Genomic DNA, 22,135 nt, shown 5'->3' with positions numbered 1-22,135 from the left:
CATGTATAGGTCTGTTAAAGTCTCACCCCTCTGAAAAAAGCAATTGAACGGCTCACCTGAGAACTAAAGAAATTACCCAGATTAGCAGATGATGCCATGGACTCTTTTCATCTAGGCTTTACCTGAAGGTGAGAATCCTCAGAGGGGTTGAATGAGAATGAGATGGCTTTGCAGGTGAGCTCTTGGTGGCCACTTGGAGCATCAGAGCGATGAGGGGTCTGACTGTAGAAAAAGCAGAGGGAGTAGGAAAGGAGTGACAGGATACGAGAGCAGGGCAGACGAGTATGGAGGGACACGGTTGTGCAGTGACCTGTGGGAGATCACAAGATAGTTGACAGGTGAGCCAGTGGAGTGAGGGGGAGAGGCCAATGATCAAGTCACCATCTTGGGCAAGCTTTGTCAGCCGCTGCAGTGAGCCTGGGCTGGGAGAAGGAGCGAGGAAGGGTGTTTTACGCCCATGAGAAAGGCCAGTTTTAGAGGATGCTCACGCTGATAAAGGCTAGAGGTCTGGAGGGCAAGGAGCAAGCTCATTTGCAGGGACAAAGAGAAAAAGTGTCCTATGGAGAATTTCTCTGAAAGAGCATCCATGGTGCCTGAGTGTCCACACAGCGGGAGGTAGAGGGAGGTGCTGTTGTGAGCTGATTGAACCAGCCTTGAAATTTTTCCATCAAATGGCAAGCCTGTGTCACACACTTGGTTTTCATTTCCCTCTTGGCTGTGTAGGTTTAACCAAATAACTCACAGTTTGTAATGTTTACACAAAGAGTTGGACAAGAATTCCTTTAATGCATTGAGTTTTGTCCATTACTTCTTTCTCTTTCAGGAAAGAAGAATGTTAATGTGCGTTCTCATTGTACTCGTCCGATGCCATTCCACAGCGCAGGGCATCTGTACACTTTTGGTACAGGCGTGTGTAGTATGAATGGACTAGAGATCTGCACTTGAAACATAAACTCCTGCAGATTACGTGCTGTACGGTGTCCAGCACATCTGCTCTGTTCCCGCGCTCTGCGCCCCATCACAACTTTTAAGAAATGGCAATAAAGTTTCAGAAAGAGAAAAAGAGCAGTCATCTTTTATAGGCAGCGCACATCTGTTAGCCATGGCAATGCCGCATAATTGTGAACATAAGTGATTTTATTTGGTTTTCTGATTGTTTTCAGGATTGGGATTATCTTTGTGTTCCAGTATGAACTACTGAGTTTCTGTATGGCTGGCTTTTTCTGTGAACTACTTACAGAGCAGATACAGATTTCATCCCTGCGCTGTGATCAAATACAAAGTCTGGAAGGATTTTGTCTAGTACATTAATGGAAATAATCGCATTTGCTGAGAAATGTGGCCATCTAGTGGCACAGCTAGCAAGCTGTGATAGAAAGTACAGCAATAGGGAAGTCTCTGAGGCAGGGTTTCTCCAAGAGAGTCCAGGAGGATGAGTGGGGTAGCTCCTGCTGAAATTACAGCCTTCATAAATGTTTGAAAGTCAGGGTGTAGGGTGCTTTTGTTTTCTGAAGCTATGCAAAAAATTCAAACAGTTAAACCTTAAAAAACCAAACCAATCTTGAGGCTGGCCCTGATTCGTCTGGCCATTTCTGCTCAGAAACACAATCAGCGAGAATTAAATCTGTATTTAAATGCTCCGCTGAACTGGATCTTAGTGAAGAGAACAGAGCAGGCTGCTTTTATGGAGGAGTAAAAGGTACACAGCCCCAGCGTGTCTCCAGAGATGCTCACGCAGATGACAATGACCACAGCGAGACACATGCATGCGTGTCAACAGGCCTGGGGCTGTGTCTCTCCCAGAGCCGTACTTGGCAATAGCAAAAGCTGGCTTGATGGATGCTTCTGCGCTCAGAGTTTTTAGTTACTACAATGTGTAGGGTTTTGTTTCTGCTGCCACAACATGTGCACTAACCCAGTACATTTACTCAAAGAAAATATGGTGAGCTAAAAGTTCTGGTGGAAACATGGTTTAGCGGTTCTGTTGGTTTTTCAGGTTGGAGGACGAGTTTTTAAAGGTTTTGTAAACCTCGTTTGTGTTGAGTGGCACTTGAATAAGGATTCCCTGATCCAGGAAGACATTACTCAGCGTGAATCACGCGAAGGGTGCCATGCATGTGATTAGCCAGGGTCCATTTAACAGCCTGTATCCCTGAGGCCTGATCCAAAGCCTGTTGTCATTAGTAGAAACAAATTCATGGGCCTTAGCGGACTTCCAATGAGGACTGTAACTTGAACCCTGCGATCGCTTTGGAGCACAGACAATCCTCTTACTCTTTTAGTACCGCCGGATGCTGGCTCACACCTGAGCCTCTGGTGCCATTCCAATGTGAAGTTGCAGTAAGGCTGATGACGATGTTAATTTCTGTAATCTCTCTTCTGCCCAAACAGCATATAAACAACGACCATATACACGGTGAGAAGAAAGAGTTCGTGTGCCGATGGCTGGACTGTTCCCGGGAGCAGAAACCATTCAAAGCCCAGTATATGCTGGTGGTCCACATGAGGAGACACACAGGGGAAAAGCCACACAAATGCACTGTGAGTAAAAGGGGCTGAGCTCCAGGCTCAGACTGGGGAGCCAGGGCTGTGCAGGGAACAGAGCGGTGCCGATGCTGCATTCCCTGATCTCTTGTCCGTCGGACGTTTGTCGGAGAAGAGACTACCGTGTCTGCTTCATTACCCAGCTCGCCCAGATGACAAGAGCTTTAGGAAAGGCGTTTCACTGGATAATTTGGCCCACTTCCTCAAGTTTAAAGTGCAAAGAAGCCCCAAAAGGCATCATTAAACAGGACTCAGTTTGCTTAATTATTTGAAAGCACTTTCTCTTACAGAGCTACATCTGGGTATTATTGCTGGCCACCAGCCTCCTAATGACTTTGCAATGGATTTCTGTCTTAGACAACGTACACAAATACTGTGCTCTCCTGTAAGAGAAGATTTACATAATGCTGGAAGCATTTTAACTTGAGCTGTGATGGGGTTTGCCTGGGTAAAATTAAAATCCAACAAATCAAAACAAAACTGCATTGGGTAAGGTTATGAAGGCTTGGGAAGTTGCTAAAATTTTATAGGTCAGCTTTTACTGTTTCCTGCAAGTCCAAAGATTAATCCAGAATTACTTTTTGTCTGCAGTTTGAAGGTTGTACAAAGGCCTACTCCAGACTAGAAAACTTGAAAACGCACTTGAGATCTCACACTGGAGAGAAACCATATGTGTGTGAACACGAAGGCTGCAACAAAGCTTTCTCCAACGCGTCCGACAGGGCCAAGCACCAAAACAGGACTCATTCCAATGAGGTAAGTAAGCATAGCTTCAAAAAAATAATAAAATCTGGAGTCAAACAGACTTACAATGTGATCATAGCAATTTATTACAGAGGACAGGGACAGAAACCCTCAGCAACCTGAAAGGGGTACGTTCTAGATGGGTCTTAGGAACACAGTCATTTCAGTGTCATATGGACCTAAAGAAGCTGTGGGTCATTTTATTAAGAGTAAGAGAAGTATGAAGGAAGAGGGTCTAATGGAAACAGGCGTGTTAACCCAGGACAGATCGGAGCTGAAGCGCTGGGGCAGTTCTGTCCCCCAGAGCCAGAGAGGCTGGTGCAGCCCCTGGAGTGTGTCCTGTCGCCTGGGCCGGTGGGGACACCTGGTGGCTGCCCATCCGCAGCGCCTGCCGCATCTCGCAGCATCCTTCTCGGCTGCTGCAGACAGCTATGGAGGAGTCTCCAGAGTTTGGAAGGTTTGGCTTGCCCTGTAAGTTCTGAGTTATACCTCTTCCTTCTTCTCTGGGCTATTTCACTCTTTCTTTCCATCCTGAACAGACCTCACAGAGTAGGGATGCAGTGGAAGGAATTTGATCTCTGTCAAGCAAAGCGGCTGGGGCAGTCACAGCCGTCTCCCAAACTCTCAGTGTAACACCTCTTTATTACTGTGTGTTTCCTATTATTGCTGCACCCTCTTTCAGGAAACACACCGTCTTCATGCCTTGTCCCCGTTTTATTGCCCCATTTCAGGTTACGCAGGGAGTCACATCATCTGAGTCTCATCTTGGAGTGCAGTCCCTCCTCCTTTACCTGTCTCTGTACTCCTTCACTTCTAGCCTAAACCTGGAAGTACTGGAAGGGCAGGACATAACCAGCGTGGTTACTGTGTGGTGTGGAAACCATAGCAGCTACATCCACTTCTACAAAGCTTTTATCCTTCTCTAACAGGCATTCGCTAGGGCTGGCAGAATCTCCTGGGAGCAATCACAGAATCACAGAATGGTTTGGGTTGAAAGGGACCTTAAAGATCATCTAGTTCCAACCCCCCTGCCATGGGCAGGGACACCTCCCATTAGACCAGGCTGCTCAAAGCCCCATCCAGCCTGGCCTTGGACGCTTCCAGGGATGGGGCATTAATAGCTTCCCTGGGCAACCTGTTCCAGTGCCTCACCACCCTCACAGGAAATAATTTCTTCCTAGTATCTAATCTAAATTTACCCTCTTTCAGTTTGAAACCATTACCCCTCGTCCTATCGCTACACTCCCTGATAAAGAGTCCCTCCCCATCTTTCCTGTACGTCCCCTTTAAGTACTGGAAGGACGCTTTAAGGTCTCCCTGGAGCCTGCTCTTCTCCAGGCTGAACAACCCCAACTCTCTCAGCCTGTCCTCATAGCATAGGTGCTCCAGTCCTCTGATCATCTTTGTGGCCCTCCTCTGGACCCGTTCCAACAGGTCCATGTCCTTGTTGCGCTGAGGACTCCAGAGCTGCATGCAGTACTCCAGGTGGGGTCTCACCAGAATGGAGCAGAGGTCTCACCAGAGTGGAGAGAGAGAGAATCGCCTCCCTCGACCTGCTGGCCATACTTCTTTTGATGCAGCCTAGGATGTGGTTCATCTTCTTCCAGTCCCCTGGTCCCTGTAGCATCTCTTGAGTCACAAGGGAAGCAGAGTGTTGCACACCTCTGAGTTCGCCCCATCCCTGCAGTGTGTGCTCTCAGCAGCCCAATTAACAACTGCACTGAAGCCCAGCAGCAATTCTGTGAATTGTCACCAAGGTAGAAGCAAGTTCACTAAGTCTCGCCAATAGCTGACTGTGCTTTTTTTTTTCATTCACTGTCTGAACCGGTCTGTTTTTTGCCTAGTTGATGAGTAAGTTCCTCTCCAACTTAAAGACATGACCTGTATGGCCTGTGTTTTCAGATCAGGATTTCATGTAAGTCACCAAGAAAAAATTTTTGCTGGGCATCATTTCTGGTAGTGCAGCAGCAAGGGCAAATTAGACATTTCCTTTGCCGTTATTTCACAATGAAACAAGCGAATGCTCTTGGGCAATGTATACTCACGGCGTGCCATGAATACCGTGGGAAGCGCAGACCCAATTCAGCACTTCCTCGCAGTGCCATTTTGGTTGTAAGTAGGTAACCTATAGACGGATTTAAAAGAAGCTGACATACATACCTTGATGCAGATAAGCCTTACACTTGTAGAAGAGAGCTAACTGACTTGTACTTCCATAGCATCTTGAGAAAACCTGCCTCGGTAGCTCAGCGTCAACTTTAAATTGCACGATTGACATTTTTTCCACTGACATCGGTGGAAGCGGGCTCAGGCCTTAGACAGCCATGAAGAAGCTACATTTCTCAAAGGCTCCACAGTGCCATGTGCAAGCAGACAGAGAACCCCTTTGAGGAGCTCTGCATGAGGGTCTCTTTTTTTTTTTCTCTTGAGGGCTAATATAAATAAGACTTTAAAATAGCAGTTTCTTGGGAACAATTCAGTAATAAAAGTGAAGGAATGATAGTTTCCTGAGGCAATTAAAGTATTTAGGAAGGGCTCAACTCTTCTCTCTGATCCTCTCATCATGCAAGAACATAGTCTTTGCTAAATTTAAAGACAATAAGTTTACTTTATTCTACATTACTTAGTGAACTAAAAAAATTCACAGACAAAGGAAGCAGGTTTTAAAAAATGAGTGATTAGTTATGCTAGTAGCACTAATAGTACTAGTGCGTATGCTGCAACGTGACCATTCTTACGGTACTGTATCCTGTGCTTGAACATTATACTGGTGATCTGAAGGAATCAGGAAAAGTGCTTCTGCAGATAATCCTGCCTGAATAAATGTCCCAACATGTTTTGAAGGGGGTTGTTTGCCTCTGAATGTCAAGGAGTAGGTACTGGGCATACTGGAAACAGGGTATCAAACTGCTGAGAGCAATGGGCAGGATAGAAAATTAGGCCAGTCTTCGTAAATTGCCATAACTCTGTTGACTCTTCTGCTATGGTAAGTCAAAGCTGTGCCAGTTCATATCATGAGAGGCTCTGCCCTCTGTAAATTATGCAGAATTAATGGGTACCATCAAAACCAAAGGGAATTAATAGGTTTGACTAGGTCCAGTCACTGCAGAGACCATAAATTAGATAACAAATTCACTGTGAAAGCGTGTAACTGTTAACACCAGCTGTGCTCCAAGGAGCTCTTCAGGAGCCCCACGTGAAATTAAATCTAATTTAAGTGTTTTTCCTGCCTCGTCAGAAACCATATGTTTGCAAGATACCGGGCTGCACAAAGCGCTACACAGACCCCAGTTCTCTCCGGAAACATGTGAAGACCGTGCATGGCCCGGAGGCGCATGTCACCAAGAAGCAGCGGGGAGATATCCATCCGAGGCCTCCACCACCGAGAGACCCAGGCAGCCATTCTCAGACCCGGTCGCCAGGCCATCAGACTCAGGGTGCAATTGGCGAGCAGAAGGACCTCAGCAACACTACCTCAAAGCGTGAAGAATGCCTCCAAGTGAAAGCGGTCAAGTCAGAAAAACCAATGGTATGCAATACACCGTGCCGCTCCTTTTGTCCTTTTTCTTCTTGCAAGCAGTTAGTAATCCGTTTATGAAATGCTCAAGCCCGTAAACTCTAGCTCACGTGGTTAGGTTTTGTGAAGTTTTCTTTTTCGTTTACATTGTAAAATGTTTTTAAAGCCTAAGAAATAGCAAATAAAAAGATTACATCTAGTCTGTGCAATATGCAGTAAGTGCAGTGTTGGCAACTCTCACAATAATTGTTTCTCTTAAAGCTCCGTCTTTTGGAATCAGCATATTATGAGAAAATCACAGTTCTCATTTTTAAAAAGGCGTTTTTTTCCATTCTCCCGTTTACAGAAGAGAGTTAGAGAATGTGAATCCTGCAAGCTCAAAACCAGAATGCAAAAGACCCCAACTCCAAAAGTCTAAAATGATGATATTGATGATGATAGTTTTTGGAGAACCTGAGGAAACAATCAGATTTTAGGGGCTTGAGGTTTTTGGGTCATGGATCAAACTGAAGCAAGATAAATTGACTTTCTTTAACAGCAGGAAGGGATCTTTTGATAACATTTGATCTCTATTGTAATGTGGCCTCTTGTGTTAATCTGATACTTAATTTAATTTGACCAAGTTAACCCAATTCCAATTTAACTAAATTGAGGTAAATTAAGAGTTTCCACAGGTCTTTTCATTAGGTTTACCTTAATGTATTGCATTAAACTAGTATAGCCTTGAGCGTTGAAAGGACCCTATTCCATTTTTTGACATGCTATCTTAAATAAAGAAGTTCTTCTTTCATTTGCCTGCATTTCATGTGCCATCCATCCTTTCCACAAAGCTTAAAATTAGCAAAGGCAGTCATTCCATCCTCTTCCACATCTGGGTCTATGATTCATCTGGACCTAACCCTTGGGGAGTACAAATATGAGCCCTCCAAATTCTGCTCATATTGTTAATCATGCTGCAATTCAAAGTGATTACTCATTGAAATACAAGTTACTGCTATATTGTGCCTAGGACTTACGCCCAAACTGTGGAGTATTAATCCTGAATTCAGAAACTTCCAAGGGCACAGAGTTAACTGCCGCTCAAGTCTAAAGGAGATCCTATGCCACCTTTGGTTATAACTACCTTAGATTACAAAGGAACAAACCCCATTCCCTTCTTGCTTAGCTAGGTAAATCTGGAGCATTATTGAGGCATGTTGAGCATAGATGTTTTTAACATGAATAAAATTTGCAGGACAGGGCTATGAATGTTGATTGCTTGCATAGTATTAAATATTTCTCACTGAAAAATATCCTCTAAAAACAATTCTGTATTTCCTGCTTTTCACTGCTTGTATGAACTAAGATATATTTTCTGTTTTTCAACTAATCCAATGTCTTTTCTGTCTAATGCTCTTAAATGTCTTGTTCTAACTTCCTAAGGACAGTGGGTAATAAGGTGAGGGCATTTTAACTTTTCTGCTGTTTTTGTTATTGCAACATTATTTATGTCTTTATTTTAGCCTTCTGCCTGTTGTCCAATCATTCCTTTATTTAGTAATGTGCAATCCATCAAACTCATTCCCAAATGTAATGTGCTGTGAGCATTTTGCAACACTTGACATGTGAAAAATCTGGCTTATGTTGGTGAAATGTCTTCAGAAATGTCTTTGTACCTTCTTCTCTAGATCAGACATCCTTTTTTTTCTGTACTGCACATCTAGAAATGTATGTTCCCCATAATACAGTTCTTACTTCTGTAACCTACCTCGCTGTGATCTTGACAAGTGGCTACAAGAACAGGCTTCTGACCATTACTACTCTTCCATATGGCACAGAGCTATTGTCCAGAAGCACAAACTCTCTTTTGTGAAATAACAGTTGTTTCTATTCTTGTCACCAAATCTGCCATGGCCAGGATTTGGAAATGAACGTGCTCAGTGTGGCCTCATAAATTCTAAGTATCATCATTCAAGTTAGAAATAATAAAATAGTTATTGCATCTTAATGGACTCCTCAGGGGCATATGTAGCTACAGCATTGCCATGAATCTGTGTCTTCATTCACTGCTACCTCAGAAATTCTAGCCAACATGCGTCAGTAAAACGTGCAAAAAATCACAGGCTGGCAAGAAAAAAAATAATCTAAAAAACCCAAGAAAAACCCCAAAAGTGAAATACTTACATGAAGCTGTTCTTGGGAGCAAAATGATACTGCATGCCTCATGGATTTGTGATCACCCTGGTACAGCCTATAGTAACGTACTACGTCCAGAGACTTCTGTCCGTCTTGCTGTCTGTTTTGTCTGACAGTCTATCTGTCTGAGTCTTCCAGTTTGTCAGAGAAATTTTCCCATTCTTTTACGAGAACTTTATGAGTATAAAAAAATAAATCAAGCCCATGTTTCCTTACAGCAAGAGTTCTGCTAGAGCAGCAGGGAACGCTGTCTGTTAAGAAAGAAGCAGCTATTGTGGTGGTTTATATCCCCGCAGGTTAGCAGGCTGTAGTGGGTACTTAAATTCTTAAATTTAAATTCTTAAATTCTAAGGAAATGAAGGATTTGATTCAGTAGATCGTCGCCTTCTTCATTCAGGGCAGAGATGGTATAAGTTAGAGCATGCTGCTAGGGTCACAGGATGCTGATAATATGATACAGTATTTTTGCACTGATGTTTTGTCCCTGTTTCATTACACGCCAACATTTCAGGCCAACCGCTGCTCGTAACAATGAGCCTTAAGCTTGGAAAATACTTACATTCTTTAGCCACAAGTCTAATTAAAAAAACCCAAATTCCAGTGTTGTTGGAGTCTTGTTTGTTTGTTTGCTTGCTGCAAGCCCAGCAGTGTAAATTAGACTTCGTAACGTGTCTGAGTTCTGATTTGGTTTATTGACCTGCAGTTTCAATTGGGAGCAGCGCATACCCAAAATAGAGTATCCATACATACGTGAATGACATGAAGTGATAAAATCAATTACGGGAATAAGTGAAATAAGTGTCTCATGAAGCGGATTTTAGTCTTGAGTTTTGCAATGGCCTCCATTGCAGTTAAAATCAATATTTTAGAAAGCCTCTTAATGAATGACCACCATCATCATTTAATGCCAAACTTTTCTTTACGTTTGGTTTTCTTTGGCTCCATTTAGACCCCCATTTGCTGCAAGTTCCTTGTTAACGTTGTTTGCTTAATCCTCATGGTCTTTTGTCTCTTCCTTCACTCCAACAGACATCTCAGCCAAGCCCTGGTGGTCAGTCTACATGCAGCAGCGAACAGTCCCCCATCAGCAACTATTCCAACAATGGGATCGAGCTTTCTCTGACCGGTGGTGGTAGTGTAGGAGACCTCAGTGTCATCGATGAAACCCCAATCATGGACTCTACCATTTCCACAGCCACCACAGCACTTGGCTTACAGGCCAGGAGGAATATGACAGGGACCAAATGGATGGAGCAAGTGAAATTAGAAAGGTTGAAACAAGTTAATGGAATGCTTCCAAGACTGAACCCCGTTCCACCTTCCAAAGCCCCGACCTTGCCGCCTCTCATAGGAAATGGTGAGATACACATAACAGGAGTGGTAACGCTTTTTGTCCTTAAATTCACTGCTTGCTAGCTCAATCTTGCAACCCTTGCAAAAGAGTAGTGCAGCTTATGAAACTCAGCAGCTGTGAGAATGGTTCATAAATTGATCACTTACTGGTTGTCCCCTCATTACAAGTCCCGCTACCCATCCCGAGGGAAGTCTGATCATCTCTTGTTTTACAGAACAGGGGCTTGCAAGGGAGCCATGCATCATCTTTTAAATCTTCCCTACAGTTAAAGGTTTGGACCCCAAATCATCATAGTCCTCTCTTGTTTTGAGGCAATGCAGCTGAAATAAATACCTGCCAGTTTACGGTATGGAAGTCTTTCGGATGAGGCCTTAGCAAGGCATCCTTTGCATAGATGTGTTGGGCTGCCCTTTAAATAAACTGTTTCCACACGTATAAGTAATCCTATGTACAGCTGCCACTGCTACAAAGGGCAGATATCCATGAATGGGAGCAAGGTGAGATTGAACTCTGAAGATCCATAGTTGTTTTTGTACAAAATTTGCCAAAATGTACGTCCCTGCTGCCCCGACATTGCCTACAACATGCCCGTAGGTTTCTGCGCTCCACCCAGTAGTGACAGCCCAGGTTTTCTGAAACCCATTCAATCAAAAGAAACTATGTAAAATTAAGAAATGTATTCTGTTTACTTAAAACCAAAACAAAACAAGGAAACCAGCAAAGATGTTTTGCAGTTGTTAGGAGTTATTTCAAGAATATTTCAAGACGTCTTAGAAATGACCTTGAATAGCCTCCAATTTGTATATTTTGCCATTCCATGCAAATGCCTGTTCAATTATATTTTGCCTATAAAAAGCTCCCTTACGAATGTCTCCTTCTGGCACATCAGTCAGCATAGCTGCTCTGCAGGCTGGAGAACTACACCAGCTGATGACAGTTTGTGGCTATGGCCTATAAATTTTGTGCTGGGATTCACACTGAAATGTTACCCATGAGTCTCTGAATTAGCTTTTAACCTAAGGACATAGTTTTTATATCCTTACTTCTTTCAAGAAAGAGCACTGCTATGATTTGCTGTGATGGTGCAGGCTCTTCGTCTATACTCCCCATACTTCTTTACTGGCTCTTTTCTGTACCACTTTCTGGGTGATGCCCATTTGTTTAACTGTGAATTTTACCTCCAGGTACCCAGTCGAACAGCAGCTGCAGTGTAGGAGGATCCATGACTATTCTGCCAAACAGGAATGAACTTTCAAGTACGGACATCACTGTGTTGAACATGCTGAACAGGAGGGACAGCAATACTAGCACAATCAGTTCAGCCTACCTGAGCAGCCGCAGGTCCTCTGGAATCTCACCTTGCTTCTCCAGCCGGAGGTCCAGCGACGCCTCCCAGGCGGAGGGAAGACCGCAGAATGTGAGTGTTGCAGACTCCTATGACCCCATCTCGACAGATGCCTCCCGGCGCTCCAGTGAAGCAAGCCAGTGTGATGACCTGCCAAGTCTTCTCAGCCTCACCCCGGCCCAGCAATACAGGCTGAAAGCTAAATATGCAGCAGCTACTGGTGGACCCCCACCAACTCCACTGCCTAACATGGAGAGGATGAGCCTCAAAACAAGGATGGCACTCTTGGGTGACTGCAGGGAGTCCGGAGTATCTCCACTGCCTCCAGTGAATGCCCCTCGAAGATGTAGTGACAGTGGGGCAAATGGTTACAGCAGGAGGCATTTTCTGTCTCATGATGCTCTAGGAAACGGGACGAGGAGAGCCAGTGATCCAGTAAGAATAGCCTCTGACAACCTCTCTGTCCCTAGAGTCCAGCGTTTCAACAGTCTTAATAGCTTTAACCCTCCTGCTTTGCCTCCATCCACGGAAAAGCGCAACCTCGTTCTTCAGAACTATACCCGTTCTGAGGGTGGCGTCTTCCGCGGCTTCAGCTCCCCCTGTCCTCCGAGCATCAGCGAGAACGTCGCCCTGGAGGCTGCTACAATGGAAGCGGGTGGCAGTCTGAATGATGAGGATCTCCTGCCAGATGACGTGGTTCAGTATCTGAACTCCCAGAACCAGGGCATGTACGACCACTTGTTGAACAACGTCCTAGACGGCAACAAAATGCATCACAGCTCAGTGTTAGGAAACAACAACCCCAGCAATTTTGACCAAGCCCCTCCACCGAGCAGTCAGCAGGCAGGTTCCGAGGCAAACAAGAGCGACTTGCCCATTCAGTGGAATGAAGTAAGCTCAGGAAGTTCTGACTTATCTCCTTCGAAACTGAAATGCGGTCCGCGCTCAGCAGTGCAGCAGACTCGGGCCTTCGGACTGTATAACAATATGATGGTTCAGCAGCAGAACCTGGAGAGAAGCAACGTGGCCCAGCAGAACGGCTATCAGAACCTGGTGGAGAACAACGGTTCCTACGGTTTACAGCAAAACACGGTTCTTGGCAGCGGAGCCAGTAATTCTTTCAGCGTGCAGCCCAATAAGCCTTACAGTGAAAGCATCAGCAGGCAAGCAATGATGTCTGGGGCAATGGACAATTCCTGTGGCGTGGCAGTTCCAGGGCAGAAGCTGAGAAGCAGCAACATGCCAGTGAGTGGGAACCAGCAAAATTTCGGCCATCCCATGGCATCCAGTGATCAAGCCACCAGTATGGCAAATGGGATGCAGAACAGGAATATGATGGAACAGGAGTATTTGCAAAACCAACCAGTCGGAGATGGTGTTCATTACCAGGGAGTCAATCAATCCGGTCAAATGATGCTAGGGCAAGTTAGTCCTACCTCACAAAGCAGCCTCTATCAAGGGCTGCAGAGTTGTCCACCAGTGTCTCACACCGTTGGTAGCCAGCCTTCAGGTTTGTTGGTGGCCAAAAGTTACCAGCCATGCTCTAATTACAGCGGCAACAGACGGCAAAACATCTTGAGAAACAACCTGGTGCAACAGCAAGGACACATAAGTGATGGCAACCAGACATACAGGGTAAACACCATTAAGACGGAGATGCAAGGTCAGTCACAGCAGTTCTGCTCTAACGTGCAGAATTACTCTGGTCAGTTATATGACCAAACCACAGGCTTTAGCCACCAAGCTATGAAAACAGGTTCTTTCTTTGGTTCAGAAGGTACCTGCCTGCTGCAGGGGACTGCGACTGCAAACTCATCCGAGCTTCTTTCCCCGGGGGCTAACCAAGTGTCGAGCACAGTTGACAGCATTGACAGCAACAGCCTGGAGGGTGTGCAGATTGATTTCGATGCTATCATAGATGATGGGGACCACGTCAGCTTAATTTCGGGAGCCCTGAGCCCGAGTATCATTCAGAATCTCTCCCGCAATTCCTCACGCCTCACCACTCCCCGAGCGTCTCTTACATTCCCAGCTATGCCCGTAAGCACAACCAACATGGCTATTGGGGACATGAGCTCTTTGTTGACCTCACTTGCAGAAGAAAGCAAGTTTCTTGCTGTTATGCAATAGACAGTAAAAAAAAACAACACACAAACAAAAAAACCCTTAGGAGATAACAGATAAAAAAAAAAAAGACAGACTCATATTTTTTAGTTGTGTATGTATTTTAGCAATCTCATCTCACCTAAATGGGATGTGTTTCAAGTATATTCCTTTTATGGAATAAGGACTCTGAAAACCCTAAAGTGTTCTAGGGAGAAACTGTCTTCCATTTCAGTTTTGAATCAGTATTGCTACACCCATCCCCCCCCCCACCTTTTCTCTCTCTCTCTCCCCTTTTTGAATGTCTGTATGCTTCCTTTTTCTTTTTTTTTTTTTTAATTGTAAACCAATGTAAACGTGTGAAGTGCATGTTTTTTGTTTTGTTTTGGGGTTTGTTTTTTTTAAAGAAAGGTCTGATGAAATGACTTCGCGATTTTCTGTTACTCAAAAGAAACTAGACCTTGTAAAACTGTTGCAGCTTTCCCCCCTAAACATACAGGCACAAAATAACCAGGCACAATGTGAAGTGAGCATACAGTGATGAAATCCTCTCCGGATGCTTGGGATACATCGCACTGAGGTGGATGACCAGTGCAGAAATGCACTGCCATGCTACCCCTAGGCTGTAGTTTCAGAGTCATGGAGCACAAGACGTTAGGAGGTTCGAGCAAAAAAGAAATGTAAAACCATCGGCCCTTTGATCCCTAGCAAATGTTTAAGTTTTTTGTAAACACACCGACACACAGATAGCTGTCGTTGCCTTGCGTAATGATAGTGAGATTGTGTCATGTTTAATCCATTTCAGAGACCAGAAAGCTATTCTTAGTCCAACTCTCATCTTTTGCAGTATTTGGTATGTGTCAGCCTTCTTTTTTAAACGACTGGATAGTAAAATTATGGGCATGTTTGGTGATTTGGGTAGTCTGTAATCCCTTTATTGCATACCACATTTGTGGAGAGACGATCAGGGTCTTATGGAGTATTTCATACAATGAAAGAACAAAATTGCAGTATTCCATACTGGGCACTTTTTTTTCTTTTTTAAATGCAAATTGTTGAGATATAATTTGCTGAGCCACTGGTTCTCATTCACAGTAACAATTCCTTTGCTGAGGAAATTGTCTTGTCCATCCCTTTCAGCACGTACGGCTTCGTGGATGGATCATACGTTTTAAGATAAGTAAACACCCATTGACACCCAAACACAGTTACAGCTTCAAAAGTGTCATGGTCATGGCATGTAAAACAAGTAGAAAATGAATGGCCCAGTTCTCAGTCTAGCCAAATAAATCAAAGGGATTGCAAGCAATCTGATAATCTTAAATGTTTTTCCCCTGTATTCAGGCTTTACAAAATGAAGAAATTTAAACTGCCATTAAAAATAGCAAAGGAGCAAGGGGAACAGCAAGTGTGTCTGGTAACTAATCAAAACTTAAAAAGCCCAACCCAACCTTCTCTCTCCTTGGTGACACCAATGTGCATTTTTCATTTCAAAGCAAACCAGTGGGTCAATGCCCAGGGTCAGTTACACCAGCAAAAATTGGAACTGTGTGTGGTCTTGAAGCTACTCACCAGTAGAGGTGAATGGCATTTGCTCCCTAAGCTCCAGCTCTTCCAGGATGTTTTCTGCTGTGCTGTGCTCCATGTCTGCACCTCTGAGCACACAGTGCTCCTGGGTGAACAGGTTGGGCTGGAGAACAGTTACAAGATCAAGGTTTAAGTTCACCCACTCCTAGAAGCTGCCCGTCCAGCCTCAGTTGAATCTCAGTTTAACATCTCAGTTACATCCTGGTAGTAAAATGCTGCTGCAGGATGTAGATGGTGCAGGCACTTACAGCCGTGGATTTGGTGTCTGTAAGGAGCTGGCGTTGGAAGAGACACAAAGCGAGAAGGGGGAGCGCAGTCAATTTCGAAATACAGGTAAACTTTAGCCCAGTCAAAATTAGGAGTAGCACCGGAAGGTGATTTCTATAGGCTAGAAGGCCAATAGCACTCATTTTTTTGACTGTAAAAAAAGGTGAAATACCAGCTGATTCAGGGCATGGCATTTGAGGAATGTGTAGGAATAGAACCTCAGTGAAGCTGTCGGATAACATTGATCTATTAACAGCTGTTAGAATCAGAGGAAGAAGCTGTAAATCAGTAGAAAAACATCATAGGAATCCAGTGCTGGGGCCGTATTTGGGCTTATCACAGCATGTACCAAGTGATCTGCACTGCGAGCTGGAATGTCAGAAATCAAGACAAATGTAAATATCCTACAGCTTTTATCATCGCACAGATCCTGTCTTTCTCCGTATCTTTAGCAAGCCATCTCTTCCTTCCTCTGTCTCGTGCCTGCGTATTCCCTCATCCTGCTTTTTGCCCTTTGCAAGTTCCCCTCCCAACCTCCCTATCGCTACTATTAGTGGCCAGCTATCCCAGCCTTCCCGCAGCGGTCCCTGGGCTGCACGGGGAACGGGGCACAGCTGGCTGTGGCAGATGGTTGGTTTGCTGTTGCAACGTGGCAAAGCTGCTCCCTGTTGCGCCCTTGTTGCCCAGGGGCAGCCCTGTAGGGACCCCCTGCCTGATGGCAGCCCTTGGCCCTGCTGCCAGGGCGAGGAGGGGCGCCTCCGGCCGGGCAGGTCACCGGGGGAGAAGGGACGCTTCGGTGGCTGCGCTGAAGGTTGCAATGCAATGATGCAGCTCACATCCTGGCGGAGAAACAGCAGCGTATGCGCGAGGAAAGGCCGTGCTGGACGGGTTTCAGATGGTTCTCGGTAACCAATCGCTGCCTGTTTATTAAGCCATCAATTACATGTTTATAAACAATTTCAACAGGGAGACTTATGACCAGCTTGGGAGTAGGTGGCTTGGGACAGAAGCCTTTTATTGTTATAGAGCCAATACATTAAAAAAAACCAAACCCCAAACCTATTTTTTTTAAACTCAATTTTCCAGTTCATAATTGTATTTGCTGGTCGAATTGAAGCTGGGAAGCTATTAACAGATGTGATCCATCAGAGCTTAGAAGGAGCCATTCATATTGCTCAAGGCTAAAAGGGACTGTTTGAGTAGCTAATTTGCCTTCCTGGATTTGACAAACCTTCGTCACTCACTTACCCCTGTCTTGGGCCAACAATGTGTCTTGGACAAAACCACATGCTCCAGAGAGGCATCCCGGTTTGATTTGGCAAAGTTAAAGAGCCAGAGACTCCACCGTGTCCCCGGAGAGTTTGTACAAATGGTTTATCATTTTCGCCATTAAGTGTACGTGCTGCTTATGTTCACGTGTCGCTTTTCAGCTTTTAGTGTCTTCTCATGCTTTTCTGGTTTATGCTAAGGAGCCTGTTTTGGTACCTGTGAGGGTACCCAGAGCTATCTTGGGTTTTGGTTTTGTTTTGATAAGGTAGACTGGGCTCTCTGAGCATGGCACGGACACCAGCTTTCACTTGTCAACCTCCTTCTCAATGTGTGGCAGTCTAGGGAACGTCCCACCAGTGTTGCTCACAGGTTTACTGGCACCCCTCCACTCCTGCTCTCCCAGTTACAGAGCCCAGGCTTGCTTCTCGGTATCTGGCGCAGCAGTTGGCATTGCCATAGCAGTTGGAAACCCCCCGCTCACCCTAGAGTACTAGAAAATGCAGAAAATATTGTGAATTTCCTATTTTCAATCCATTGCAGCCTGAGTCTAAATCACCTTTTCCTCTAATGGCTCTCTGGGGGGGTCTTCCACACTTGTTACTGTTGGCCTCAGGCGCGTCTGCCTCGCTCAGCCTGCGTGAAGCCTGAGCGTGTCTCCAGGCAGTTTTATTTTCCACAAAGTGGGAACCTCCCCTGAGAGTTCACCCATCAGGTGAAGCCAGGTGGAGGAAAGGGGTTTTTGCAGAGAAGTCGGTGGGCTTCCAGGGGCGCTTTGCTGGCGAGTAGGATGGCCCCGTACACCCACATGGCAGATCATGCTGTTCTCGCCTTGGAGAACGGCCCCAAATGGTACGTGCATTAAGACGCTGGCCGGCTCGCTCGCTTCCAGTCACCGCTTCCCCCCCCACCCCAGCCCTGGATGAAATGGCCGGTCGCTCGCCCACGCCTGTTGCGCAATGGCTTGTCCTTCTGAACAGCCGTGTTTGTATTCTCGCAATGTATGTGCCTTATTTTGTGTTGATCCTGTAAAAGAGAGGGACCAAGATGTGTTGCCAAATTTTCCCGATGAGGCTGTACTCGCCATTCAGCTAATAGCACATACCACTGTTAATAGTGTCCGAAACGTCTTGTAAACCTCTGGTATTCACGTGTTATTGTCCTTGGATTGGTGGAATGTCTCCTATGGAACAGTTACTGTTGTCAGTCCTGCAGATGTGTAAGATAAAAATGTGTTCTTTTGTTTTTTTCCAATTTTTTTTTAGTTTTTTTTATAAAGCTTGTAATCCTTTTTTTTTAAAAAAAAAAAAAAGAAAATGTGTAAATACATTTACGTACGGTAGGAATAGTGTTCGGCTGTAACGGGCCTTAGTGGTCTTCATTTGATAAACCTGCAGTTATGATCTGATGTTTCTCGAGCCTTAGGTTGATCTGAAGGGTCTGTAGCACTGTGTACATATAAACTGTACTTCTGCTTTCAGAACCACTTAGCTCTTTTGTAACAAAGAAAAAAAAAATGTTTCTTACAATGTCAATAAAAACACAAAAGCCTTTGTACTTAAGTTCTTAGCTTTCAGCTTTTAAAATATCTCCTTGGGGGAGGGAGTTAGTTATTTTTTCATTCGGCTGGAGAGCCTGGTTGCAATCAGCGTGTGTATCGCTTCCACTCGTGGTCGCTCGCTTTTCTGTTTCTGCTTCCCAGCCTCTTGCTTCACTTCATTCACATTTTAAAAACCAACGGGGAAGCAAAACAGGGCGTTTGCCTTCTCGCTAAAGAAAACTGGCTGAGGGATGCCGGGTGGAGAAATAAATGAAAATGCAGTGTCACACAGATGAAATGTTTGAAAGGAGGAGGGAGACGGACCTGGTTATCTCTGCTGCAAGAGCAGCCGTTTCAGAAGTCCAAGCCAAGCCGTGCTAGACTCTGGGTTGTTATACGGGGCTGCGTTTTCGTACCTTGCTGACTGAGCGTCTCTTGCAAAGGCTCGGCCACCCACGAAGAAGCACGGGAAGGTGGAAGAGAAGCTCCTCTGGCTGGGTTACTCTGTAGGTGTCCACCCTGGTGGGTTCTTGCATGATCTGCAGAAGAACTAGATGCAGTCTTCTTCAAAGCTGGACATATTTAGAATTACAGAATCATAGAATGTGTTGGGTTGGAAGGGACCTTTAAAGGTCATCTAGTCCAACCCCCCTGCAGTAATCAGGGACATCTTCCACTAGATCAGGTTGCTCAGAGCCTCATCAAGCCTGGCCTTGAATGTCTCCAGGGATGGGGCCTCCACCGCCTCTAGTAGTGAGTGTTCCTGTTGAGTATAGCACTCGGGAGCAACGTCAAGTTAGTTGTAGCAAATAATATAGAAGAAGTTGTAGCACTGCTTAGTTTTAAGGTGACTGAGCTGTTCTCATTTCAAGACCTTTTGTGTCCCTTGCTCGTACCTCGGCAAGACCGAGACTGCTCTGTCGGTGCTCAGCTTCTGCCCTCGTCCTTCCTCAGCCAAAATACACGAGCCATTTCCAAAGGCAAGGGAGGCAGCCATGCATTGTTATTTGCTCATCTTAACTACTTTATTTTTGGTTTGGTTTGGGTTCGTTTGTTTGTTTTGGTTTGGTTTGGTTTTTTTTTTGTTCTCTCTTCAGCCATTATTAAGCTTATGTCATTTAGCTTAAGGTTTGAGAGGGATGAGGGGCAGAAGGGAGAGGTGTAGCATGCCCAGCTGAGAAGCCAGCGAGGCAGGAGGAGAGGCCTGGCAGTGGTCTGGGAGGGGTGAAGGAGACCCCGCAGCCGAACCCGGGGCTTTATCTCATGTGCTGCAACCCCAGATCTTCTCAGAGTCTGGCAGTGCTCCAGCATCAGCTCACTACCTTTAACCATCCCTGCCCATGCTCGTTCTTTTAGTTGCATCTGCTCCACCAGCTGGACCTACCTCAGGATGAGCGTCAAGAGGGCAGGAGATGCCGTGGAGACCCCTGCTCTGTTCGTCCCCGTGGTTGTTCACTGTGTTGAGGGTGCAGATGAAGATGCTGCCAGGCGATGCAAGGTCGGGCACCAGGGCCACGGCACTTGCCGAGGTGAGCACTGGTAGGGGAAGGGCTGAGGCTGCAGGACATATTTCTGGTCCTCCAGCCTGACTTGAGATCGGGCCAATGAAGAGCTGCGTGTGTGAAGCTGCAGCCTGCGGGGGCGGGGGCAGGAGGACCTGTGTTTCCATGTGGTAAAACTCAAAATACTGCCAAGTCCTCAGGAAAACAAAAAATAGCAGGGCAGTCGTGGTTTGTACCATCCAAAATTAGCGGATGCTGTTGACCTTTAGTCTGTGCTTTAGTGCCAAGGCTGTAAATGAATTAATTGAATTCATTAAATTGGTTTCTTACTTCAGAAGGGCATGTACCCGAGAGAACTGTAGAGCTTGAAAAAAAAAACCACAACAGAGATACACAGCACTGATCAGCGAGGCAGGAAAAAACCCACCCCACAGACCACCTCCACCACTATCCTAAACAGGTGACGTAACGTGGCATTAATACACCCAAACCCAAGGGCAACAAAAAAATCACCAATAACGCAGAGGCCAGACCCGCCAGGGTTGGGCACGAAGCCGGGAGCCGCGGGGGAAGCGCAGGCAGTGCGGGCCCAAGGTGCTGATGGAGTTACCGGGCCGGCTGGGTGGAAGCGATGGCACTGTAGGACAGCCCCATGTCATTTTTTATTTTTTTTTTCCTTTCCCAATTTTTGTGGGCTCGACTTTGCAATCTTCATACTGTTTTTTTTCAAAGAAGGGGTAATGGGAAGGAGACGACTTGTTCTCTGCAGGCTGAAACACAAGCTATTTGTCTTAGGAACACGGCTTTGTTACATGATTAGTGCAATGGGAGCCCCTAGGCACCACTTCCCAGTACAAACAACTAATATTTACAACTCATGCTAAAATTGCCTGCTATTTAATAACCTGGGCCTCTTTCCACCCCGAGAAGCACATAACCGCTTTGTGTTTCCACCCCTCGTGTTCCCACCATCTTCCCGCGCTGGCTGCAGACTGGCCCCGTGCGTTTCCCAGGCAAAAAGGAGCAGGTTTGGGCAGAGAAGGAGGAAGAACTGACGTCGGCGTTTAATGGGAATCCCTGCACCCCGTGTCTGCCGCTACGCGTACGTCCCTGCCTGCCCCCCGCCGTGGGGTACAGCCCCGCACCCCATGCCAGGCTGCTCATAGCTGCCATGCCTTGCCATCTGGGTTCCCCGTTTCACCCGCGTCCCGGGGACGGGGAGACCTATTTCATGCCTCGCCAGGGAAGCAGCCGCCTTCCCTCTGAGCTGCCCCGGCTGGCTGAGACGTGATAGACCAACGTTGTTACTCATGGGGTGGGAGGCCCATGTGAGTCACGCTTCCCTTCACAGCCACGCGCGCGGGGCGGCTGCGGCGGGAGAGCGGGGAGCCGGCGGGTCCGGCTGCATCTTCCCGGCTGGCTCGGCACGGCCCAGCACGGCGGCAGCACAGTTGGGCCCAGGCAGGAGCGAGAAGCAGTGGGCAGATCAGATGGTGATGAACCGTAAACAGGATCGTTTCCCAGGGGGCTGGCGGAGCCGCTCCAGCCTTTGCCAGCAGCGCTAGGATGGCTGTCAGGTCTGCGAGGCGGTCTCTGAGCCACCCTGCTCTACAGAAAAACATTACTAATGTTCCCACGACCGGAGCAAGACAGAAGAGACAAATAACTTGGACAGCAACATGAAACAGTGGCAAAAATCTGGAAGACAGCGGAGGAGAGAGAAAAAAAACAAGAGGGTGGAAAGCTCTATAATGACTGAAAAGAGCCCCAGATGGATACGAATGGAGAAAAGGCCAGAGACAGAAATAGTAGCACTAATTAGCCGAGCTGAACAACCCGACTCCTGCTGTACCTGAGCATCCTCCGCCGTCCTCGGAGCCCTGGTGCTCTGCGGTGGGGAGCTGGAGCAGGGAGCTGCTCAGACCTGGATGCACGGAAGTATTTAAGTTCCTATAGCAACCCCTAGTGAAAACCTCAAAGCCGTGGCAGCTTCAGGACTGGGCAGAGAAGGGGTCGTGGCTCCAGGCAGACATCTCCTGAGGGAGGGCCGTGGGAAATGTGTGCCTCCCCGCTCCTGAGCATCGGTCCCGCTGCACCTTTGTGGCTGGAAGACTTCCCATTTCTATGACATGAGCAGCCAGCCCTCCCAAGCCACAGCAAAAAAACTCCATTTGCCTATCTTGCCTTGGGG

General features: G+C 46.3%; 1 protein-coding gene across 3 annotated transcripts in view; it reads left to right on the top strand.

The window, feature by feature from the left end:
* GLI3 (GLI family zinc finger 3) overlaps positions 1-18,445 on the top strand; it is a 213,756-nt gene extending 195,311 nt beyond the window's left edge. For all 3 annotated transcript variants that reach the window (XM_063325609.1, XM_063325607.1, XM_063325608.1), the window contains exons 11-15: positions 2,392-2,541; positions 3,136-3,300; positions 6,527-6,817; positions 10,010-10,337; positions 11,519-18,445. In XM_063325609.1, coding sequence (XP_063181679.1) covers positions 2,392-2,541; positions 3,136-3,300; positions 6,527-6,817; positions 10,010-10,337; positions 11,519-13,809 — 3,225 coding nt within the window. In that variant the 3' untranslated portion in view covers positions 13,810-18,445. The remainder of the gene's footprint in view (positions 1-2,391; positions 2,542-3,135; positions 3,301-6,526; positions 6,818-10,009; positions 10,338-11,518) is intronic.
* The last annotated feature ends 3,690 nt before the right edge of the window (positions 18,446-22,135 follow it).

This window comes from Chroicocephalus ridibundus, chromosome 2 (genome assembly GCF_963924245.1).
Source record: "Chroicocephalus ridibundus chromosome 2, bChrRid1.1, whole genome shotgun sequence".
NCBI classification, from domain to species: Eukaryota; Metazoa; Chordata; class Aves; order Charadriiformes; family Laridae; genus Chroicocephalus; species Chroicocephalus ridibundus.
The sequence above is the reverse complement of the archived record's forward strand: the minus strand, read 5'-3'. Positions and strand labels throughout refer to the sequence as shown.